The 25,649-nt window shown below is 45.0% G+C and overlaps 1 protein-coding gene across 1 annotated transcript; it reads right to left on the reverse strand.

Moving 5' to 3' along the window:
- Positions 1-10,034: 10,034 nt before the first annotated feature.
- On the reverse strand, positions 10,035-23,980 carry IL15RA (interleukin 15 receptor subunit alpha). Its single transcript, XM_081820529.1, has 5 exons — positions 23,801-23,980; positions 21,425-21,619; positions 19,774-19,806; positions 13,556-13,631; positions 10,035-10,933 (listed from the first exon to the last, which is right to left on the reverse strand). Exons 2-5 carry the CDS (start codon positions 21,546-21,548, stop codon positions 10,804-10,806), a joined length of 363 nt encoding a protein of 120 aa, XP_081676655.1. The 5' UTR covers positions 21,549-21,619; positions 23,801-23,980; the 3' UTR covers positions 10,035-10,803.
- Between the last annotated feature and the right edge of the window lie 1,669 nt (positions 23,981-25,649).

Below are 25,649 nucleotides of genomic sequence, written 5' to 3' on the forward strand. Positions count from 1 at the left end.
AAAATCTTTTTTAAAAAGTTTATTTAAAAGCCAATTAAGGGGCACCTGGGTGGCTCAGTTGGTTAAGCGTCTGACTCTTGAACTCAGCTTAGGTCTTGATCTCAGGGTCGTGAGTTTGAGCCCTGTGTTGGGCTCCACGATGGGCATGGAGCCTACTTTAAAAAAAAAGGAAAAGAAAAAGAAATAAAAATCATTTAAATCATCAGATTTCTGGGCAGCTTTTCATGCTCAACCATAGCAGAAGACCAGAGGTTTAATCTCTCGAGTGGACCATGTCACATAAGAGACTCAGCGTAACTGAGGGCATAGTGAAAACAAGGCCATTGTCTTACTGTGCTTGGGCTGCTATAACAGGAGGCCACAGCCTGGGTGGTTCATGAATAACAGACATGTATTCCTCAGAGTTCTGGAGGCTGGAGGTCCAAGATCAGGGTGTCAGCAGACTGATGTCTGCTGAGATCCTGCTTCTTGGTTCATGGACGGCCACCTTCTTACTGTGCCCTCATATGGTGGGAAGGGCAAGGGAGCTCTCTGGGGTCTCTTTTATAACACTAATCCCATTCATGAGGGCTCCACCATAATGACCTAATGATCTCCCGAAGGCCCCAGCTCCTGATACCATCCCCTTGGGGGTTAGAATTTCAACATTTGAAGTTTATACACACACAAAAACATGCACATACTGGCACACATACTCTCCGTGGGAGGTGGCCAGTTCCTTCGCTGGGGAATATAACCCACTTCAGCAGAAACACTGACAGTGACACCAGGGCTTCCCAAGGAAATTGGCCAACCAGATCACCCAGTGCCAAGAGCTCACAAACTTCAAACTCCACCCAAGTCCTCAGATTTTCAAACACATTAGTGCCTCACTCTCACATAGTAATAAACCAAGGATTGCCAAACATCTGAAGAGAAATTCCAAGGTGAAGGTTGGATATTAAACAGAATCAACTTGGAGGAAACAGTCCATGCAGGGAAAAGAAACCATCTAAATTTCTTAGCATATTCAGAGAGTAAGAGAAGACAGTGCATCCATGAAATAATAGGATCAAGATAAATATATATATCCACACACATATATGAATGTTTGGACGTAATTAAAAGTACGAAAAAGCCCAATAGAATTGTTGGAAAGATAGTTTGAGAAAATATCCAGAAAGTAGAGCAAAAACAAAGATTGAAAAAGAGGAAATACGTAGTCAGAAATAATTTAAGCAGTTGAGCATCTAAATAATGAAAGTTTCAGGAAGAGAAAGACAGAATTTGGGAAATTTAAAAAAAAGATCATCAAAATTACCCACAGCCAAATACATGAGTTTCCAGATTCACATGCTCAGCAAATGCTCGGCAAAATGGATGAAAACAGACCTACGGTGAATTTGTTAGGGTGAAATTTTAGAAACACCAGAGACAAAGATCCTCCAGGCTCCCAGAAAGAAAAAAAGTCATCTGCAAATCAAATGTCTTCAGACTGCACAGCAACAGCACTGTGGAGCTGTACCTTCAGAACTGAGGACAAATGATTTCCAGCTTAGAATTCTAAGCCAAACCAATTGAGCAATAGGATAAAGGCACTTTGACACAACTATTTTATCTACCAAGAAGCTACTGGAGGATTGAAATACATCAAATCAAGAGCAAACCAAGAAGGAGGAGGACTCTCCTCTAAGAAACAAGCTATCCAATGCAGAAGGGAGTGGAAAGCATCCCACATGTTCCTGAACACCTTGGGAGGGTACTTAAAGTAACAGAGTGTTCAGGCTGGAGTTGGTGATAAACACCAGAAAACGAAGCAAATGGGGTGGGGAAACAAGGACATCATTAATTCTCTAAAATTAAAGAAACAGGTTGTGTAGACGAGAAAAAGTAATGACAGGTAGTTTACTACCTCGCTCAGTTGCGCATAGGTAGGCTTCCTAATGTCAGTGTGTGTGTCTGAGGTAGGGAAACGTGGGGGGGGGGGAGGGGGAGGGGTGTTTGACCTTCAGCTTTCACAGTAGGAAGTTGTCTACCATGCCTGGAACTGAGAAACGGAAGTAGATGTCAATAGGAGCTTATCTAGAGATACAGGATACACACCAAAACAATCTGCTCAAAGATTTTTAAACAATTTACTCCCCACGGGGGGAAGATAGATAGGGTGCTTTTCCGGTAAGGTCTCTCATATCATGATTGGCGTGAACTCCGCCTGTATGACAGACCTTTAGAATAGGAGTGGGAAGTAAAAACCGGACACCGTCCACATAGATGAGCCTCAAGTGAGGCTGGGAATAGGGAAGACAGTGGATGGGGGGTGATGTGGCATCGGGGAGGGGAGTTCATCTTTAGAGTGCAAGAAACGTGAGCATGCCTCCGTGTTGAGTGGGAACTGGCAGAGGAGCCGATGGAGGGAGGACATGGGCGAGGGGTGGCTGGTCGGGGGTGGCGGGGAGGGAGTACATGGGCAAGCAGTGGCTGGTGGGGGGTGGTGGGGAGGGCTGGGATCGGAGATAGGAAAGCCCCTATAAATGGCTAAGGAGGAAGTTTCGGTAGCTCTTACTCAATCATTTTAGTGTGTTTTTAGTGAAGTTACCATTCGGGTCACCCAGAGAGTGTGGAAAGTTTGAGGCTGATGTGGAGGGCACGCGTGGAAGTGGACAGCACCAGCTTGACCTCAACACCGTGCTTTTAGTGGATGCATACTTTTCTGTCCAGCTGCCTGGGGGAGGGAGCTGAGGTTAGATTCACACACAGTTTACTAAGCCCTGAACACACAAGTGCAAGGGCCGGGGTGGGGGAGGGGAAAATCCCCCTGCCCAGAAAGTCCAGTCCCCAGGCACGTGTGGCAGTCCCCATACTCCGCTCCTCTGGTGGTGCTGGGTCTGCCTCTGGGCCAACTGCCTGGATTGCAGAGGGACTTGGATACCCCTCGAGATCAGACCACTTGCGGTCTAATGCTTTTCCTCCAGCCTGGTCTTTGCCACCAGTCCTTCTCAGTCCCCCTGCACCGCTGGGTTTGAGGAATGTGGGGTACACCGGGGGACTGGAAGCCGACTGCTTTGCATTGCCAGTGAATGGGTGCGGTAAAGCTGGCCCCAAAGGAGGCGGACCAAGAGTCCCTCCAGACCCGGCCCCAGACAGATGAAGACCTCACGTACCCCTTTCTGAGGTCTCTTTCAATAAAGGCCTTCTCCTTAGGCTTTGAGGGGTTTCAGAGCATTTGGAGGGGACTCCCTTCCTCCCTGGCTACTTAATTACAGATTCTCCAAGTGAGTGCAGTAGTGCTGTCCCTCATGTTCCTCACCACCCATGATTTTATATATTTCCTATTCCTAGTGGTTTGGAGTAAGGTAGACTAGATGGAGAGAGAGGAGTTTCAACCCTAAATGCCTCTGCTTGCTTATTCCATTCAATGTTTTAGCCATGTTGCAAACATCCAAAATGCAGCTCTTGATTTCTTCCCCCGCCCCAACTAGTACCTCCCCGCGCCCTTCTTTACATCAGTAAAGGCACCAACGTGCAAATCCTTTTGACCTGACCTCTCGTGAATCTTGAGTCCATCCATTTTTCTCCATTATCCTCCTCTTGAACCGGCGCTCTTGTCCCGCCTGGCCTGTGGCCACGTCGTGCAGTTGCTCCGTGCTTCTGCCGGCTCATCTCTCCTACTCCCCACGCGGAAGCACACTGCGTCTTAAAACGAAGGCAAAGTTACGTCAGCCTCCTGCTTAAAACCCTCCGGGGGCTTCTTGCTGCCTCAGGACCTCAGTCTAACTTGCACCTCAGCAGAAGAGACATCTGATCTACCTTCAACTGAAGCTCACGTTTTAAGGGCCTTCCTGAAGGCCCAAGAAGGAGCCAACACAATATCAGCACCTCGGTTTTGTTTTCCTTTCTTAAATGTCCAATTCAATGGTTCTGGATCTTTTTAAGTCATCACTTGCCTCATAATGTGTTTTCCTAATCTGGGCCCCCAGTAAAACAGGTAACGTTTTAATCTGTTGCTTTACAACTACGTAACAGAGGGGCCCTGGCCTCCTAGCCTAGAGTAGTAGGGACCTTACTACCTGCCCTCTGTTCTACTGCCTCTGCTCAGCCAGTTCCCCATTTTAGGGTCTGGTAGGATATCCCCATTTCCTCTTACCAAATTCAGTATCAGATTTTGTATCACTTTTTGGGCCGTAACCCAAAACAAAAACTCTAAAGGGCATTGAACAATAAATGTTAACGATTTTACCTAGGAGTGCAGAGGAGGACAGACCGTAGGGCGGCAACATAAGCCGCTTGGCGCTGTTGTGGAGAAGCCAGGTTCTTTTGCCTCTGCCCTTTGCCCCCGCTGACTTCCCTGCAACAGGCTATTTGCAGAAGTTTTGGGCAGGGCACCCAGATGCAGCAGTAGCAGTGAGAAGCCTGTCTTCTGTGGCTCTTAGGAGCCAGGACACCTTTCCCAGAAGCGTCCCAAGCTGACGTCATACTTCCATGGTCATAACTGGGTCACCTGCCCAGTCCTAAACCAATCACTGGCAAGGGCCTGGCTTCAAATAATCAGGATTTCCTTTCCTGGAGCTTGTGGCTGTCCACTTCCTCTGATGTGCATGGCTGCGTGGAAGAGAAGAAATACCTAAATGTTGGGACTTGCTTGAGAAGGAAGGGGAGGGGTAGGTAGCTACCAGTAGCTGATTCTCCAGTATATAAACAGATCTCATTTTGTACTTTGTACTTTTGGCCCTCTACCCAGAGGATTGAAGAAACAGCCCTGGGTAGGTAACCATCTCAGTTCGTGGTGATGGTTATCTACCAGAAAGGGGCCGTTGGGTAGAGCCTGGGATGCAGCGGGGAAGACCCTACATCCAGTCCCTGCGAGACCTTTGCTCTTGAAGTCTCCTTTGTTTCAGTTTGTTTGACATGTGGTTACTGAGCGATCGTGCTGGAGCCCCAGCTCACAGCCTGCCATCTGCCTTACTCTCTCTTGTCTGTTTCCCTGCCTCTGTCCTTGCCCCTTGTAGAACCCTCCCTGCCTGTTTCTGTTTACTTCGATCTTGCCCATCCTTCATCGTAAGTCCCGTCACTTCGAAACAGACTCCCCAAACATCTAGGCCTTTTAGTGATTTCTTCCTTTCCCAGACGTCTGCAGCATTATTGTGTTCATGACCCCTGTGGCATTTGTATTGACTAAACGTGCGGTATGAGCTCTTTGTTTTGCTTTGTTTCGATGGGTCTTTTTTTGGCCAGGCTGTAAGCCTCAAGGATAAGTCCCAGGTCTTCAGTTTCAGCATCTCTAGTGTCTAGAGAGAGAGAGAGAGGAGAGACACATGCCAGGCACAAAGTACTTTTGAGTATCCCTTTTGCTCCTCACCTTGGTGAGAAGGACCATACATGTGTTACCTCCTCTTTAAAGATGGAACCTAAGGGATTCTTCCAAGCTGACAAGACCAGCAAGGTAGAAAGCTTGGGCCCCAGGTCTTCTAAGTCCTGTGTTCCTTCCACTGCACAAAGGTAGTAAGAAGCAAATGCCACATTTATAGGGTGCACAATGAATGTCACGGGAGCCCAGAGGCAGGGGATTTTGTATGTTTGAGTAGTTAATGAAGGCTCCCCCGAGAAGGTAGAAAATCGAGCTACCTCTTGAAGGGTAGATTGGATGTGGAGAGGATAGCACAGGACTGACAAATGAGTTGATGGTGAGTGATGTGCCTGACCTGTGAGAAGACAGTAGGGCAGTTCCTGGGAGGCAAAGGGAAGTGCAGTGAGGGAGGTGGCACAGAGCAAAGTTCTGGATGGCCTTTGTGGGAGCTGTCCGAGTCTCTTCCCTTGCAGACCAGGAGTCGGGAGGTGGGTCACTAGGAGAACAGGCTTCCTCTTGCAAGATTACTCCTCAGCCCAGGAAGTAGTATTACCTTGAAGTGAGGAGCAGCGTGACCAGACAAAACTGGGGGCTGCTTCTGAGGACAAGGCGGGGTAAATGGGGGAGTAGGGATCCTTGTGAGCCCTGCACATTTCCCCCTGGATCTTCATTCCGATATTATCCAATGAGGGCCCTGCCTCTCAGCTAAGAAACCTGGCGGGCCTGTAAACTCAGCTAATGGTACTCAACGGCAGGAGGACTCAGACTCTTAATTTGGGTTTCCAGCCCTCTTGGCTTTGCTTTCTGAAGGATGAGATTCAGCCTGGTTATAGAAGTCTCTAGGTTTCCATCTGTGGCTTGAATTGAGACCTTAAGGATTTGAGATTCTTACTCTCTTTTCTGAGTTATTCACTGCCATTAATAGTAGCCACCCATCTATGGCCTTGACTTTCTTTACCCATGATATTTTAGGATGGCAGCGATGCAGTCTCCCAGAGCTGGGCCTTCACAGTGGGCATGCCATTCCAGATAACTTTTGGGGAACTAATTCACAGCATGCCATGGGCTGCTGGGTCCCCATCTCAGAATATTAGCAGGACTGTCACTACTTTCTACCCTCTCTCAAAGGCAGATAACCATCATAGATAGTCCCCATTTCTCTACTTCTCTCACTTGCAATATGCTCTCCTAGCACCATATTCCCTACCAGTTAGGAACTTTTCAGTGACAAGTAATGAAAACTGGGTCTGTTCTAAGGAAAAAGAAAATGTCTTGAAAGAATGTTGGGGGCTCATAGAATCATGGGAAGCTAGACGATTCAGTTTGGGAAACAGAGAGGAACCAAAGCCCAAATCTGCAGAGCCAAGAAACAGTATCACAACCGTTTGATGGTTTAGAAGCATTGCAGGGTGTCGCTGTATCAATTCTGTTGTGTTTTTTCATTCCATATTCACAGCACAGCTTCTGAGTGCTAACTAGTTGTGGTATCTGATGAGCCCGGGTCAGGGCCCCACACGCTGGTGGGAGCAGGAGAGGGGATATCTGCCTCTCTAAGTTAGTGGGCAGGAAGGCACTCCCAACACAATATTGGGTCCCCAAAATGGGATGGGTACTACATCCTGGAGAGCTAAAAATAGCAAAAGTGGGATGGGTGGACTTACAGACAGGCTCTTAGGGGCGAAAAGAGTGAGCCAGAATTCCACATAAATGTGGTGTTGTGTATTTGTAAATTCTGGAAAAGAGCCACACATTGAATTTCTGATACACCTCAGGCAGCGTGAGGTATTGGGGCTACTATTGTTTGAATCTAGCTGGTCTGGCCTTCAAGGAGCATAGACTTGTGGGAAAACAAACAAGATTCTCCGTTACATTCTTGATATTCTGAGGCTCCTAGTAAAAGGTCCTTCCTTGGTGAAGAAAATAGATTGGACAGTTAGAAACATGGAGAGACCCTTAAATGTGTCTCTTTGGTCCCTATTCCCTTCCTACTGTCTAGAGGAAGGTTTAAAAAGAAGCAAATAAGAGTCTTATTTATCGATCAAGGAAAAAAGCAAGACAAAAAAGATGAAGATCAGTCAGTTTTCTTAATGGCAAATGTTGTGGATGACAGGAAATGAAAGAGGAGAAAACAATGTGAATTATGTATATTTGCAGCCAGCTGACAGGTGTGGGCTAAAGGCTTACCAGTTGAAGAACTTTCAAATCCTTTTCCACTAAAAAAAATTAAGATGGTCTCTTCTCAGTCCCCCGCAGGTACCCTTGGATCATTTTGTTCATTCATGCGTCGGGGATTTATTGGCATTTATTGAATGCCAGAGATTGAAAGACAAATTCCATTTCTCTGATGGCCCCGGGAAGTATTGTGGTAGAGAGTCTCCAAAGATAGTTTCCATTGATTCCTTTTGTTGTTACCCCTCCCCTTGAATCTGGCTGCCTGGTGACTTGCTCTGACCAATAAAATGCACAGAAGTGACGTGTGGCGGTCCCTACCCTAGCCTTTAAGGGGCCTGGCAGTTTCTTCTGACTTCCCCAAAGCTGCCATGCTGCCAGGAAGCCCAGGCCAGCTCGGCGGCATGCTAAGGCCCCGGATGAGCCCGTGAAGCCTTCTTAGACCTTCCAGCTCAGCCCAGCCATGCTGAATGCAGCCGAGTGAGTGTGCCTAGTTGCTGCCACATAAAGCACAGCTGCCCGGCTGAGCCCAGTTGGCCCCCAGAGATCATAAACAGTGGTAGTTTCAAGCTGCTGTTTCCATGGTGGGTTTTGCAGCAACAGATAACTAGAGCAAGTAGCATCTTACCAGCTCAATCGGCAGGACACTTCCCAGGGTGAAGGAATCAGAGGCTTTCGGGTAAGGTAGGGGAAAGTGGTGATTCCGGAGGACTCTGGCATGCAGCCTCCTGATAGGGGGAGGCGGGAGGGACTAGGAAGGGGCCGTGATGCAGCAGAAGAGGTGCACCTCACACCCCTACGTACTACTCACTTGCTGGTAGAACTCACACCCGCCCTTCCACTGTAGCTTATCATTGCTCTCTGCGCACTCCTCCTCACTTCTAGGTCCCACGTGTCCTCCCCAACCAAACCCTCTGGGCATCAGCAAGTACTATTTTCGTGTAAAATGGGGACAGAACGCGAGGCAGTGCTTGGAATTGTCAAGGCAGGATGGGGAGACCGGATGCAGAAAGACAAGTAGCTGAGTGCCCCCAAACATCACCTCCTTTAGAGCCGTGCCTGAGAACAGGCTACCATATGTCAGAGAAATTTGCTGTATTTTGGTTAAGAATCTTTTATTTTACTTGTCCAGAGTCTCTTAATCACCTTCAGGGCACTTCAACAGTCCCTGAAAATTCAAAGATGAAAATAGTTCTTAATTTCAAGATGTTCATCACTGCTCAGTGGGTAAATTCTGGGGCTGTGATATGTCTTGGCATCATAGAGGTTTACTTAGACATGTTCCTAGGACTGCACCACCTACTAAGAGAATTCATTTTACCCCTTTGCTTCTTTAAAACAAACACTTGATTTATTTTTCCATCCCCACCCCACCTGCCTGGGTCCTTCCAGACTTCAACTCCACCCCACCATGCTTGCTTAATCTACTTTGCTAGATCTAATTTTTGTCATGTCCAGCTTGAACTTGGTTGGTGCCTGATAGATCACAGACTTATTCTGTGATGGACCAGAGCCAGGTGATTCTATAGCTCCGAAATGGGCCCCCCGGAGGTTGTCATATTAGTTTTCCAAAGATGGTGGTAAAATGGAACCACAAAGCTGTGAAGTAGCCCTTTGACTTAACTCTTTTACACCCAGTAGAAACCTTTCAAAATTCTGGTTCTACTGAACGGCTATCAATTTTTTTTATGCCGAGTTGTGTCTTCTGTCAAATTAGTTTTTGAAATCACAAGGGTCAAACTCTTAAAACTTATAAAGAACAAAATGGATCCAGTTAATGGTAAACTCTAGAAACGGAGGGGCAAACAGCTGAAGCGAGAAGCAAAACATTTAGATAATCAGGCAGACTCAGGATAATCAAGTGAGTAAGCCCAGCAAATACAATGGCTCCACTCATGTGTTAGCGATGAGTTTCCTCTCATTGGGAAAGAGAATTTGCAGGGAGTGAAAACAGCATGGCTCTAAAATCCCAACACCAGCCACTGGAAAGTCCTACCCTTCCTTCGCTTTTGATGAAACCATCTAATTTGATGACGTGAGGAAGTTAGCAAGGAATGGCCCTTGGCGAGCTGCTGGTGACATGTAGATGGTCGCTGAGTCTGTGTCCCACTTTCCAAATGCTTGTGATGGCGGCCTGACTACCCCTGGCTGTGCGAGAGGCCATCAACGGCTGAGTTCTAGTTGGGGCTGCTCCTCTCCTACCCCATCGCCCTCCCTAAACATTGCCCAGCCCAAGCCGGCATTAATTGAGCCATGTGACCTTGGGCAAGTCAACTTCTATAGACCTCAGTTTTCTCCTCTATAAAATGAGGAGGTGGATGAGGTCCCCGATTTTAGAAATAAATGTTATTTAAAAAAAAAAAAGAGCGAGCAGTGCAGGGAAAGAGACAGCGGGTGTGCCAGGCACACCTGGGCCATAACCTGCCACTTACTGCTTCACTCATGGAAATCTTGTTAGAGAGTCCAAAACTGTGATCTGATCTAGCTTTAGGCAAGGTCTTTTTTGTTTTTTTCTCCTTTTAGAAAGAAAGCCAAGCTCAACTGTTTGGGACTCTACATTCCCGCTCTTTCTCCTCTTTTTTATTCATGGCACATTTCTTCTCAGTGATTCTTTCAGTGCATTTTTTTTTTATATTGAAAATAGACATTTTGTTTATACAAGGCACAATTTCAAAATAACAGTTATATAAAATATGTAGATATAATAGGGAGTATAAATAGAAATGCATATACATGGAAAATGTCACTGAGTTCAGTTTCCTTCTTTGTGAATCCTTAAGTGGATTGATGGGGCACGATACCTCTTTGCTCCCTTTCAGTGCCTGCAGAGCACCTCAGTAGAGGGACAGCGTTTGGAGCTGCAACACTGTTGTCATCCTTGTAGACATCTCTTAAGCCAGCAGGAGACTCAGAATTATCTTAGAGTCTCAGGTGTATTTCTTTTCTCTGTAAACTGCAAGTCAGGATGAGGGGTGGAATAGTCAAGCTGCTAAGCTATCCCAAATAAATGTCACAATGAAATAAAAGGAAAGCCGAGGCCTTCAGCCACTCCCAGGAAAGCTTCAACTGCTGGGATCTGGGGAAGGCAGCCCTACACCTGAGGCCGGGCAGGGCAGGACGGGTCCCGAGCATCCATCCTGAGACTGCAGAGCCTAGGAGGTGTCTTGGCTGGGTGCTGTTGATAAAATGATGCCAAGACGTTTGTTTTATCATCCTGATGGGCTGTTTCCTGGTGCCCAGCTCCTTGAGTCGTTTCCAGGTCCTCTTCGGCTAGGGCAGGGTTGGCGCCTTCGCTCAAGTCTCTGCTGCCCTCAGTCTCCCCCTGAGTGTCCCAGGTCGTGTGGGTAGTTTTCTGCATCCTCCTCTCTTCTGCTGGTTCCCCTAGTCATTGGCATCTCTTCCATGCTTTCCATTTCAACACTGGGTGTCTGCGAAGTTTGCCTGTAAAGCAGATCAGTCAGAGGTTTTGAAAAGAGGAGCGGGTCGCCCTCAGCTTGAGTGAACAGATAGTTCCTGTTGAACACTCAGATGGGGAAAACCTAGCTTACCTCCAGTCACGGCTGGTATTGAAATCTTACTTTGGTATTTTAAGCTGCTCGTCCACCAAAGATTGATCAGTGCTGCTGGAGCAGCTTACTCCCTCTTTTCCAATTCTCTGCTAAAAAGCAGTAGTTCAGATGGCAGGCACAAGAAGGAGAGAGTAACTGGGAGCCTGGCAAAGCCAGACATGATCATCTTGATAAAAGTGATGTAATATTCAGAAAGCTTTTAAAACAGTTCTTGGTACTTGGTATGTGTTTAAAGAAACAAATATATTAACCAGTTCCTGAGTAACCAAGAGTGGGGGAGGCAGAACATCTTATTCCACATGTTTCCCAGTCATTGAAGGACCTGTGTTTTTTGGCCCTGAGTATCTGGGCCAGCAATTTTTTCATGGATTATGTCATCTACCTCTTGAGGATAGGCAACTCTTTAGGACATTTCAAAGTAAACACTTTGAATCCAAAGAAAGCAAAAACACCAATTTGAAGAGATAGCTGCACCCCGTGTTCACTGCAGTATTATTTATACCAGCCAAGATATGGAAGCAACCTAAGTGTTCATTGATAGATGAATGAATAAAGAAGATGTGTGTATATATATATATACACACACACACACACTAGAATATTACTCAGCCATAAAAAATAATGAGATCTTGCCATTTGCAACAACATGCATGGACCTAGAGGCTATAGTGCTAAGTGAAATAAGTCAGAGAAAGAAAAACACCATATGATCTCACTCATTTGTGGGATCTAAAAAACAAAAACGAACAAACAAAACCAACAAACTTGTGGACACAGAGAACAAACTGGTGATTGCTAGAGGGGAGGGGCTGGGGGCAGGTGAAATAGGGGATTCAGAGGTACAAACTTCCAGTTACAAAATAAGTCACGGGGATATAATGTATAGCACAGGGAATATGGTCGATCATAGTGTAATAACTTTGTATGGCATCAGGTAGTAACTAGCCTTGTCATGGGGATCATTTCATAATGCATAAAAATGCTGAATCCGTATGCTGCACACCTGAAACTAATAGGATATTGTATGTCAGCCACACTTCAATTATCAAGTACATAAGCACTTTGAGCTCCTTGGAGTGAGAGCTAAACTATAAATCAGGACTCTAGGCCAATGTACTGAAAATAATTTGCTGAAAGCCAGTTTGTTGAATGACCAATCTACCTAATAACCCATCTGTAAAAAATAAGTTTACAGCAAAGAATTGATTCACCAAATGACCAAGTAGTTATGCTTTTCAGGTTTCTCAGTTCTTATAGGTATATTTATCAATATTTCTCTACTATAGTCAGTGAATATTGATATTTTCATCTTATCGGCATATTTATTGGCCATATATACCAAATTTACAAATTCTTGTAAGATCCTATTTTTAATGTCTTAAAAAATTGTGCACATTTTTTAAGTCAATGATAGTCATTATACTTTTTTAAGAACATAACTCCAAATATAACATGTTGTGGAAATTTAGTTATAACAACACTTTGAAAGTCCTTTTAAAAGTCATTTTTTATTTTGCCAACATTTTAGCATTTTGGGGATTGTTTTGACAGATTTTCAAATCACACATCAACCTTAATGTGCTCTTTCTAAATGATCTATGAGGTTTATGGCATTTCTTTTGGTTGGGATGGTATTAACAGCTTTCAAAGATGGATGTGAATTTTTAGATGACTTTTTCATTTCGGCTTCACAGTAGCATTTCATGGAACATTCATTTTGCCAAAGTGAGGCTCGAAGGATGGTATCATCCTTATACTGATATATTTAGAAAAGAATTCTTTATGATTAGCAGCCAAAAGTTTTGTTTCAACAAATCTGATTTCTCCTGTTCATTGTATGTTGCTGAGGAAGGATCCAGAACAGCCATATCAACATGGAATGCTGGTTACTAGGTTCTAATTGATACAAGTATGAAATTCAGGTGAATATGCCATTTGAGGCTTTAATGAAAATTATAAAAAGGCCTCAAGTTTAGAAAAATAAATAAAAACTGAAATTTTGGCAAGTGGCAGAAACAGTCTTCTCGTCACCCAATGCTGAAATAAGAATTTCAATGATTAGAAATACAAAAGTCAGGCCTACATGAATGAGCACATAAATAAGAAAATATCCCTATATTTAATGAGAACATTCAAGAAAATATATTCATGACTGTATCACAGCAATTGCATATCCATCAAATTGGTTATTGGGTAGGTTCTTTCCTTCTGAAAAGGAAAGAAAACTTCGTTCATTCTTTTCTTTCCTTGTGGTAGAGCGGCCCCTTGTCACCAGTTAGGTTCTGGCTGCCGTGTCTCCTACTCGTGGCCTGTGGGGGGCCTCCCAGGGCCAGCTCTCCATTGGCCGGTACAGGAGTGAGCGGGTGTGAGAGCCCACCTCAGTAGCCAGGAAAGGGGGTCTTGCTTTGAGGGGGCAGCGGAAACATAATGATGCAGCTCTTTTCTGGGAGGGAAGGAAGAATCCCGTCCTCTGTGATTCCCTCGCGCTTCTCACCTGGATTTTCGGTAACAGACCAGAAGAAGCACCGCACATACTACCCCGAGCACAGCGACAGGTGTGAAGATTGCCACTGCAAGAGAACAGAACAGAGCTGTCCTGCGGAGAGTCCTGGCAGCAGGTTCATGTCTAAGAATCTGAAAACTCTTTACAATTGACAATCCTGCAGAGAGATCCAAATGCCTTCCCAGCCCCAGCTGTTACTGACATTTCTGGAGGTCCACACAGCCCAATCTGCTCTACTTCTGGGCAGAAAGTGCATTCTTTTCCCACCAATACCACCAGTTCAAACCATCGCCTTTCACGTCGTCCCACATCCCCAGCTCCTAATCCATCCTTCCTGGTCAGGGTGACATGGTGATGGGACGAGAGGAGAAAGTAAAGGCCTCAGAGTTCACAAGATGGGAAGGCTGGTCTGCTGCTCAATCCAAAGTCAGAAAATAGTTGTCCTTGGGACCACCTCCCCCTTTTCTTCAACTTCACAGAATCCCCATTTAGAAACAATAGCATGCAGTGCCATGCTTCTTCCAATTTCATCTTTTTTTTTTTTTTTAAATAGGCTCCACGCTGGGCATGGATCCCAATGTGGGGCTTGAACTCACGACCCTGAGATCAAGACCTGAGCTGAGATCGATTTGGATGCTTAACTGACTGAGCCACCCAGGCACCCCCATCATTATTGTGTTTTTACTAGCAGCTTTTTATGGCGGAGGAAGAGTGGTAAGGAGAGAAAGGAGGTGTTGTAAAAGGTGTTACGGATAAGAGGAGAGTAAGGCTATGGCTTAGGAGAAGGGAAAGATCCTGTTTGGGCTGAGTTGAAAGGAACAGCCTGGAGTGGTGGGGGCACTTGGAGGTAGGAGGCCAGCAGCTGTAGGGCATTTAAGATTTATTAGACAGGATAGGAAGAGTGGGATCTCCATGTGGAAGCCAGAGGGCTTAGCCCAAGGGCATGGTGAACCTAACTATTTTAAAAACACTTGCATCAATAATAAGCTCCAGGCAAGAGTTGGTCAGTTTGCCTCCACGTTGTGAAATCTCCCTGCAAATATCACCCACCTAGCCTACATGTAGGATGACAACCCTGAACATCTGGGGGGCCAGTGGTCTGACTGTGGACCACGAGTCACATCTCCTAGACTGGCTGTTTGGACCTGGGCCTATACAACCAGCACACGACCTCGTGTACGGGATACATCTCCTATCTTTGCCTTCAAAATACAACTCTATCGAAAAACAGAGAAATACAAGGATGTGGGGAAACACTCAGATTCTCCGCCGGGTACGGAGTACAGTTTTTCTCAAGGGCATTCGGCAACATGGAACAACAGCTTTAGAGAAGACCACACCGTTGACTCTCTAGTCCCACTTCTAGGAATTTATTCCAAGGAAATGGGCAAATACATCCAGGAGTATTCACTGAAGTATTATTTAAAACAATTTTTAAAATGTTAATCTCAATCTCTTAGTAATGGAAAATTAATTAAGCTGTGGTTATACCCATACATTGGACTATCATCCAACTTTTAAAAATTATGAAATGAATCTGTATTAACACAGAAAGATGCCTCCAATTACTTAGGTGAAAAAAAACTGGCTGAGGTCAAAATGAACCAAAAAATAATCTCCAGTAAGCCATGCGTGTGTCCATAGGCCCAGGACAGCCTTGAAGAATAGATACCAAAGTACTAAGTAATGGTGGGCTTGTAGATAATCTTTATTTTCTTTTTTAAAAAGTTTGCTTTTTCCCTGATATTTTTGAAATGGTACTGTCATCAGAAGAAACAGTAAAGTTGTCAAAACAAAACTACCTGTGCCTAAGTAAATACAAACGAGAATAGAAAAGTCCCAAAGGAAATAACAAGGAAGCATGGCAAATTAGTGAAAAATGTTTTGAATTTTCAGACTTAACATTAATCATTATGACTAAAAACCAGAAATACTTCCTAAGAGACGGTGTGCCCTAGGGTAAACTATTTCTTCCATTGACTAATCAGCTTGTCATGCATTTACTGTCTGCAGAGGGATTTACTGGAAAAGGCTGGTTGATGTCAGCTGTAATTTTGCTTTCATAATGCCTCTTCCTTTTTCTTCTGAATGAGAATCACGCCTGCAGACTCCCAATTCCAGAGAGAGAAGAGGCCCCTGAGCCAATGATGTGACAGAGCACTTTGAATCCAGGGACAAACTCATACCCTTGGCCTCTTCCTCCATTATATCCAGGCAAACTGGGTAAAAAAAAATTGAAACCAAAATCACAAAGATGCTAGGTAAACAAATCAACTGGCAAGTTCCCCCACCGTTTTGTGTTTCCTAGGGTATGCATGGGTTGTAGAAAAAGGAAGAGAGAGAGGTTTGGTGAGCCAGAGGAGAACAGAGGAGGATTTGAGTCAGGGGCGGGAGTAGGGGGTGGGGATGGATTATTGCTCAGGAGGCCGAGAAAGGCCAGTAGCTCCCTGGCTTGACTTCAACCCGCAGTGCGTGTTGGGTCTAAAGCGAAGAAGGTGGCCGAGGCAACCAGTGGCCATTGTTCAATGTGGATGATGAAAAGGTCCTCTGAGAACAGGGTGGGGGAAGGCACCATTCCTTAGCAGTACCTGCAAACTAGATCAGCCAGGAAGTGCTGTCTCTGAGTGCTGGTGTGCCTGCATCTGATGAAGGCCGTTTTGAAGTAAGACTATCATTATTCCTGGGCAGTGTTTCTCTTCTGTCTCTTACTGCACTAAGCACACAGCAAGTGTTGGGCTCAGAGTAGGTACTCAATAAATACCTAACTGATTGAATGAAACCATTCACAGTCCATAAGTTAAAGGACATTCGATGTGCCATTTGCTTCTCAATGAGAAATCTGCATTTCATTGCAACTGAGGACCAACCCGGCACAGAGTTAGAACTCAATCTACATTGAATAAACAGAGGAATGATATAATATAGAGCTAGCTCCTATTAAAGGCTGAGCATATCAACTGCAGCAAATCGATTTCAGATATGACAGATGAGAAGTATAACACAGTCTGAAGAATTAACTCTTCCCTCCTTGTGTCTTAAATGAACATGGCAATGTAAACACTGTCATAGGTGACATTCTGGCTCTTTACTTTACAATCAGGAGTCCTCAGGAATAGCCTAGTCAAAGATCAGATACGGGATATTGGAATAGCTGAATGAAATTATTGCTTAAAAGGGCTGCCAAGGGGCGCCTGGGTGGCTCAGTTGGTTAAGCATCTGACTCTTAGTTTCAGTTCAGGTTGTGATCTCAGGGTCATGAGATTGAGCCCTGTATGGGGCTCTGCACTCAGCACAGAGTCTGCTTGGGATTCTCTCCCGTCTGTCCCTCCCCCTGCTTGTGCTCTCTCTCTCTAAAATAAATAAATAAAATCTTAAAGGAAAAAAAGCCTGCCAAGTGAGCCTGTAGATACTTAAGACAATGAAATGAAGAATTGCACTTCCTAAACATTTATTAAAATGTTAAAGTCCTCAAATTAACATATTCATTTGCTCGCTCACTATTTATTGAGCATCTACTATTTACCATTTTCTTTTGAACTGAAAAAAGCAACTTTTATAAGTTGTGATAATTTATGTAACTTTAAAAATTGTGATATTGGTAGTTATCAATGGGCTGATGAAAATATTAAGTTAATTAACATTTGCTGAGTGATTATTATGGTAAAGCATCTATATTTGCTTACAAACATGGTCAACCGATTGCTTATTCATGCAGAAATGGCAACACCTACGGATGCCCAAGGAGCCAGCTGGTATCTCTGCCGTTTGTACCTGACAGGGGCAAACTTTTGGGTCTCAGGTAGCTGGGACTGTATATGACAGACTTGGCAGGCACCATCATTAAATGTTTTTAGAAAACTAGCATGATTTTAATTTCAGTTTACACCTTCTTAGCCAATAAAACTTAAATAACACCTAATGAAATAGAACTCATCTTTATTTTTTATTTCTTTGCTAACAATTACTTGATCTGTCTTGTAAGTTAGGTGCTAACATGTTTATCTTGAAGCCTCCCGGAAGAAGGAAATCTTACTCACATAACAGGAAAGATTTAAAGTTTTTTGTTTTTGTTTTTTAATCTCTGTATTTCCGCAGTTTCTTGCACGGAACTATTTTTGCCTATTGCAGGTGTTCAGTTAATGTGTATTACATTATACTTCAGAACTGGGGAGACTTTCTGATATTTTAATCTAGTGAAAATCATGAGCTGGAAAAATGTAAGATGATATCCCATAATAAAGTAGTTGTTTGAAAATCTACTTAGAAAACATGGACCCTCAAATTTTATATACAGGATTTTTTCCTACAGATATACTTGCCCACAGCAAAATGATAGGTTTTCCAATTAATCACTGTTTGTAACATAGTCAAAGAATGTAAACAGTCACATGTCCAAATAGGGGGTTGGCTACATAAATTCTGGCAAATCCATATGGTAGGATTTTTTGTAGCTGTTTTAAAGAACGAAGTGGTTTTAATGTATTGATATGGAAGGATTTCCAAGAGATACCATTAGGTGAAAATGAACAAGGTGCAAAACAGTGAAAATACAATACCTGTTTAGCATCATATATCCTCTGTGAGCTATTTACAGGGTGACTCTCTGAAAGGACACACAGAAATCTGGTAGCAGGAGTTGCTTTCTTCCTGCAAGGGGATTTTCAGTCTGAGATGGGGCTTTTTGCTCTATATCTTTTTGTAATTTGTAATTTTTAAACCCTGTGCAAATATTACCAATTCAAAAAAATGAATAAAAAATGTAAAACTTTGTAGAAAGGTTAATGTAATATGTGACGTAAGGAGAAAAATTAGGTTAGCTACTTTATTTACTGGTTGCCTCTTAAGTGATAAACATATTTTTGTTTCAGTGTCCTTGTCATTAATCCCACAGTTTCTCCATGAAAATACTCTCCAGATGGGCTTTTTTTTTATTGTCTTGCCTTTGCATATACATTTTGATCATTTTAAAAACCATTCTAATCAACTAGCTGCTGAAATGACCAAACCCACTTGGTTGGCCTTTTTTTTTTAAGAGAGAGTACTTGCACATGAACCTGTGTGGGGGAGGATGTGGTGCAGAGGGAGAGGGAGAGAGGGGCTCCATCCCACAATCATGACCTGAGCTGAAGGAGTTGGATGCTTAACTGACTGAGCTACCCAGGCACCCCTCACTTTTTTTTTCTGGATGACACTTTAAAAAAAAAGATTTTATTTATTTACTTATTTATTTATTTGAGAGAGAGAGAGAAGAGAGTGGGAGTAGGGGGAGGATCAGAGGGAGAGGGAGAGAAGCAGACGCCCCGCTGAGCATGGAGCCAATGTAGGGTGATGCGGGGCGACGTGGGGCTCAATCTCATGCCCTGAGATCACGACCTGAGCTGAAAGAGTCTGATACTTAACCAACTGAGCCACCTGGGTGCCCCTAGATGACACCTGATGCAGATAAAATATAGCCACAAAAATGAGTCATTCTCCAGTAGAAAAACTTGTAAATGGAAAATAGAAATAATTTTTGTCTTATGAAGTTACGGTGGTTTTTGTTTGTTTGTTTGTTTGTTTTGCTTCTTGAAAACTTGTCAGACAAAAGTCTTAGATTCTTTCTTATGATTGCAATTCTCTCTCCCTTCTCTCTTCTTCCTCTCTCCTCCCCTTCCTTCCTCTCTTTCTTTAATTCTTGCGAACGCTTTTCCATTCCCATCCTCACATTCCCTGGGTCATTCACTTTCTCTCCTAGCTTTAAAGTTGTGTGCTTCTTCTGTAAAAAGAAGCCTCTTATATTGAGACATTTGAGCAGCCTTGCTGTGAAGGGCATCATGCTGAAACCCTGTGAAAGATGAATGCAGTTTATGACAGAATAACAGCATCGCAATGACAGTGATACACGTGTGTGGTGTTCTGGTAAGTCCTGCATGCAAGTCCAGCCCTGCTTAGGGGAAGGAGGCTCTTTTGTGATGCGTCAGCTCTCTGGTTCCCACATCAGTAGCCTGACAGGGAGGAGCTACCAACAGTGAGATAAGCAGTCATGTTAGAATCCCATAAGTAGGGTGATCCTATAACTTACTATCTAAACCGAGACACTCTTGAGCGGAGAAGGGGATGCTGCTGGTGGCCAGGCTGGGGCAGCACATAAACCAGGACTGTCCCACCCCCTGTGACTGAGGTCCTCTGGGCATAAACACTGCCAGGACAAGAGAAAAAAAAATACTTACCAGTCACAGCTCCAGAATTGTATGAATATGTACCTGCAGAGAAGAGATTGCAGCTGAGTTATTGCTGTTTCTCAGTTAAGGCACCAGTTTCTCGTTAAGCAGGAGGAATTTTGGACAATTTGGTTTCCATCCTAAAGCCTTGAGAGATTGATGGCTGGCAAAACCAAATTCCCTTTAGCAGAGAACAAGGGTAATTTATTTAGATGCTGGGCCATGCTTAAGAATCAAATATGCCCTGTTTGCACAGCAAAGGAAAACATCAACAAAACAAACAGACAACCTACTAAATGGGAGAAGATATTTGCAAGTGACATATCTGATAAGGGTTAATATCCAAAGTGTGTAAGAACTTATACAACTCAACACACACACACACAAGCAAATAGTCCAATTAAAAATGGGCAGAGGACCAGATAGACACTTTTTCAGAGAAGACACACAGATGGCCAACAGGCACACGAATGGATGCTCAACATCACTGATCATCAGGGAAAGGCAAATGTGAAGCCACAATGACACATTATCTTACCCCTGTGAGAATGGCTAGAATCAAAAAGACAAGAAACATCAATTGTTATGGAGGATGTGGAGAAAACACTGTTGGTAGGAATGCAAGCTGGTGCAGCCACTGTGGAAGACAGTATGGAGGTTCCTCAAAAAAATTAAAAATGGAAAAAGCTATACGATTCAGTAATTCTGCCAGGTATTTACCCAAAGAAAACAAAAACACTAATTTGAAAAGATATATGCACTCCTATGTTTATTGCAGCATTATTTACAGTAGGCAAGATATGGAAGCAGTCCAAGTGTCCATCAGTAGATGAATGGATAACGATGTGGTATATATATACACAGTATTACTCAGCCATAAAAAAGAATGAAATCTTGCCATTCAATAACCATGGATGGACGTAGAACGTATTATGCTAAGTGAAATAAGTCAAACAGAGAAAGACAAATACCATATGATTTCACTTAGATGTGGAATCTAAAAAACGAAACCAATGAACAAACAGACAAAAGCAGAAACAGACCCATAAACACAGAGAACAAACTGATGACAGCCAGAGGGGAGGAGTGTGTGTGTGGTGTGGGGGTGGGATGGGCAAAACGGGTGAAGGGGGAGCAGGAGGTCCAGGCTTCCAGTGATGGAATGAATAAGTCACGGGGATGAAAGGTACAGCACGGGGCGGGTTGGGAGCATAATCAATGGTATTGTAGTAGAGAAAAACACGCCACAAAGAATCAGCTAATGCCTTTACGGAAGATGCAGATTACCAAGAACTTTTCCATCCCACAGACTGTGACTCCAGATTGCAGAAGGCTTCCACTGTCCTCCCATATTGGGAGGAGGCAGATATTATTCAGACTGGCAAGCCTCTGCCATGCAGGTCTGTACGGTGAGCCTTGTCCCATCCAGGAGATGGACTTTCTTTTCCAGCTGGGCTGAAGCAGGGCAGAGCACAGAGGTTAGAGGGCAGAGCAGGGAGGCTGTGGCACGGAGCAGCGAGCGGGGGGTTACTGAGTTGTCTGGACTTCAGGTCAGATGGTATAATGCTGTGCAGTCGGCTCACTCGAGGTCTCCACCCGCTTCCCAGAAGCAGCCCACGGGTTGCTGACCTCTCCTAAAGTATGCAAAGCCAGTGCTAACCTGGCGTCTCCTGTGAGGCGGAGGGAGTGCGTTCCAAGGCCTTTGCCGTTGTCTGAGGTGGGGCTTGGAAGGGTTCCTGACTGATCGGCCCTGTGGTTCCTGTAGCAGGAGGCTTTGATGGCATCGGCCTGGAGCCTGGCACAGTATCGGGCTTTGTGGCCACTGTGGTGTCTGACGTGGAAGTGAAAGCTGGTTCTGTAGGAAAGCGCAAGATATGGAGAACATGAATATTTAGACTCGTGTCTCTGCTCAGCTCCAGAAGAGAGTGGACTTGGTGCTTGCTCTAGTGAAGCCCACCACAGGCCAGCCCTCCCCCGGCGCACTCCTCCATGGCTCTTTGGGAAAATCCCTTAGGTGGGTAACCTGTTCATCCATCTGGAATGGCCACGGGACTTTCGAGAATGCTAGAGGCTCTGCAGCTGTTTATCATGGGGCAAAGTTCAAGATGCCACGGATTTGGGTAGACTCGGATGCTATGGGAGGCTGCTCTCAAAAACCGAGCGCAACTGTATTTGCCAAAGACATCTGGGGTGCGGATTTTCATTTATTTTTTACGTGTTTGCACATGACTTCTGAAATGGGGGGGAAGCCTGAGGTTCAGCCTGACCGAATCCTAGAGAGCGTATTTGAAGGAAGGGTCCTGGTTTTGCGCTGATCGAGGGGAGGGCAGCCCGCCTTGTGTCCAGGCCCTCACTGTCCCTGTCGACCTGGCAAATGGCTGCCCCCAAACTGTGAAGCATGATACAAGTGCCTCTGTGACCCCAGCACCGTTGGCTGTCTGGCCACGCCGTGTGGGGCTGCTGTCCCAGCCGCTTACGCTGTGAGACGTCCTCCTGCCCCTTCGTCCCCCATTAGTACCTCACACGTACCTCACACCATCCGGGCTGCCAGCACTCCGGGCGCTCTGCAGGCAGAGCTCCCCCAAAGCATTTCCATCCAAGTGCCCATGGCCACGTCACCCCATGTCGGAGATTACACTCCCACGCCTTTCACCTGACCAAGTGTTCCATGCACGAAGGCAAGGCTGGCAGAGACCAGCCTTGATTATTCTCATCAGTTGGTGCACCAGATGTGACTTGGGTCAAAGGGGTTTTGGAATTACTCCAAACTTAAATGCAGTCAGCGCTCAACCATATCCTCCTGTTTGTAGTCAACAAACTACCTAACTAACTAGGAGGAAGCCTCCCTCTGGCCTCGCCATCCCCCCTTCGGCATTGCTACTCAGCTTTGGCTCCCTAAGAACCACCTGGGGAGATTCTAGAACCCTAATTCCCAGGCTGCTCCCCAGACCGCCAGAGTTCCGGGGAGGTCCCCACATGTGTCCACGGTTAGGAAGCTGTGCTCAAGGGGAGGCGAGCCCGAGCAGTGCAGCCAACCGCAGCAGGATGCCTGTGCCGGGCACGAAGGGGGAGACGGGGGTGGGGAAGCACCACACTGGATAACGGGACACAAAAAAATCAGGAGTTAAGTGTAAAGTAAGGCTTCCCTAGGATGTAGGGCACATTGTCCCAAGACATTAGCATCTATGGTTTCAAATTTTCTTAACATCAGGACGGTGCTGAGGAAATTGGGATAGAAGATTAGCTAAGACCCTGGAAATGCGTAACGTTGGCAGCTCTGTGCAGTGCTTCTGTACCCAGCAGCCCCCCGTTGGGGGAACAGTTCTGCGTGGGTCCCTCATGTTTCTGCACGTCTTCTCGGCAGAGGCACCAGCAGCCCTCTCTTGGGACTATCTTTCCAAAGATGTTCCTATAGCCTTGGAAGGTACAGACAGCGCCTCACCCTGGAGCAAAGGACAGACATGGTCAGCCGGTTATAAAAGACTCCAGTTTCTTGAACTCAGGCTTCCTCTGCTATGAAGCAGCCTGCTGGATGTGCAGGCATCTTGGAGGCCCCTCCCCATTGCCCCTGTGGGATACAGAGATGAGGAAATTGAGGCAAACATGCCGAGGGTCCTGCTGCCTGCTGTGCCATGGAAGGAAGAACGTCCTTGGTCTCTGGAGCAGGAACGTCCTGTTTTCCGTGGGCACCCATGACGTGTTGGCGGGCTAACATGCAAGGCAGGCAAAACCGCAGATCCTCCCCAGTTTTGATGAGGAAGCACGTCTACAGCTAAGTCTGATCTGGCATTGTAAGAGTGGGTTTCGAACCATCATTAATTATGTGCAGCCGAAACCTAGCTATCAAGGTTTTAAAAGAGAAAATGATTTAAAAGAGAAAATGAAGCTAATATAATGTTGATGTTAATAAAAAGTGTGTCCTGTTGTTTAAGTTGGCCGTGGAACTCCAGCGGTTGGTCCAAGAATCTGAGGGGCTCACGGGGACCTGCGTGGTCACAGGGAATGGGAGTCCTTAAAAAGTTTCCAACATCCCTACCTTTTCCAGAAAGGGAGGTGCTCTGTGGCTCTGGGGTCACCCCTGCTGGCACTTCTGTGGAGGATGGCCTTAGGTGAGTCAGGGAGGGGTCTCCTAGAGAGAGGATAATCACATGGCATTCATGAGCCTGAGGGTGGAACCTGGAGTGCTTCACAACCACATAGAAATAAAAAATATATATATATAAATTTAAAATAGAGATATCTGGCTTCCCGGGATAGGTCAGAAGCTCGAGAAATATGCAACAATGTTTCCCAATCTGCAATTCCCAGGCAAATGCAAGCAGAGGGCAAACTCTTTTTCTAGCCTTTCAAAAAGACTGCACACATATCAAATGTCTTATTACTTTCAGTTAGAATGATATCAATGAGATCAACTCAGTTTTATAATACTGTCTTTTACATGGGAAAATAAATGATTATCAGTAGATTCAGTTGTTTTGTAAGGAAAAAAAAAAAAAAAAAAAAAGCATTCCAAGCACAGGAGGTTAGGAAAAGTAATGGAGGGAGTTGTTAGTGGTAAAAGGTGAGGATTCTTTGGGCTACATGAAACCTAAAGATCCTCCAGTCTTTAGGTTCTAAAAGTCTATGATCCCAGGTCTCTCCCCCTTGCTTTCTCTACCCCCACCCCCCACCAACCAGTTCAGAGCCTACAACTCTTCCCCATCTTAGATTCATTCACCCAAAGGAATTGGCACTTTGAAGAAACAGTCACTTTGCCTGTGTTGGAAAGCCCTTATTTTTGCCCCTGGATTGCAGGTACCAGCAGGTGCCCACACTGGACAGAATAAGATGTCTACTCTGTGTCTTTGCCATAGTGTTATTGCTCATACCTGTCATCACCCAGCTAGCTCAGCACTTCAATCGCACTTGATGCCATGTGGCACTATGTCCCCCAGCTGAGCGATTCCTTTGCAATAAATAGAAGGCTTCTTCCTCGCCCTGCCTCTGATGTCTGCATGATGTCATGCAGGGGGAGGGGGCAGGTGCACAAAATCAATGAGAAAGTCTGGCTGTTCAAGGAATCCTACAGCAGAGTGAGTTTGCTCTAGGACAACCCCTTTTGTCCACTTCCCCAGAGAGGAGTTGAGAATTTTCACATATATGAGAAAGTCTCTAGCTTGCAGTTGGACATGTACCAAATATGCAATAAACCATGAGTTAATCTTTATTTTTCTAGAGTAAGGGCCTTAGTATTCCTGGAAATAGCACTATTGACTTCCACTCCAAGATTGTTGGCTTCTGACATAGTTATCCAGTTGTGGATGGTTCATAAAAAAATAGATTCTGACAACCATCCCTCACATGGGCTCTGGAGTGCTGGCTGGACACCAGACATGGGTGACCAAGCTAAGGGAGTCTCTGCTCCTTGGGTAGCCCCCATTCTTCTGGGTGGGTAACAACAAAGAACCCTAATAATTTCCCTACAGGTTGTCTTCTAGGGAGAAATTGGGAAGCTCTCTGGGAAGCAAGCATGCCAAATTCTTGCTACCATCATCTTAAAGGCATATGTCAGAGATATTGTGGGTTCTGTACCAGACCATCACAATGAAGTAAATGTGGCAATAAAGCAAGTCAAATGAATCTTTTGCTTCTCAGTGCATAGAAAAGTTATGTTTGCACTATACTATAGTCTATGAAGTGGGCAATAGCATAGTGTCTAAAAAAAATCAATACATATACCTTAATTTAAAAATACTGCTAAAAAATGCTAACCATCATGTGAGCTTTCAGTGAGTCATAATCTTCGCTGGTGGGGGGGTCTTGCCTCGATGTTGATGGCTGCTGACTGATGAGGTGGCTGCGGCAATTCCTTAAAATAAGACACTGATGAAGTTTGCCCCAGTGAC

Source organism: Leptonychotes weddellii, chromosome 5, assembly GCF_054177405.1.
Source record: "Leptonychotes weddellii isolate Sample4059 chromosome 5, ASM5417740v2, whole genome shotgun sequence".
In the NCBI taxonomy this organism is placed as follows: Eukaryota; Metazoa; Chordata; class Mammalia; order Carnivora; family Phocidae; genus Leptonychotes; species Leptonychotes weddellii.

Excerpts from the sequence above, each read along its gene's own strand:
- IL15RA (XM_081820529.1), bottom strand. The coding sequence starts at position 21,548 with ATGCCATCAAAGCCTCCTGCTACAGGAACCACAGGGCCGATCAGTCAG. Across the intron at positions 19,807-21,424 it reads CGCCTCACAGGAGACGCCAG|GTACATATTCATACAATTCT; the intron begins GTTAGCACTGGC and ends TCTTCTCTGCAG. Across the intron at positions 10,934-13,555 it reads GTCTGTTACCGAAAATCCAG|GCAAACTTCGCAGACACCCA; the intron begins GTGAGAAGCGCG and ends TCTGCTTTACAG.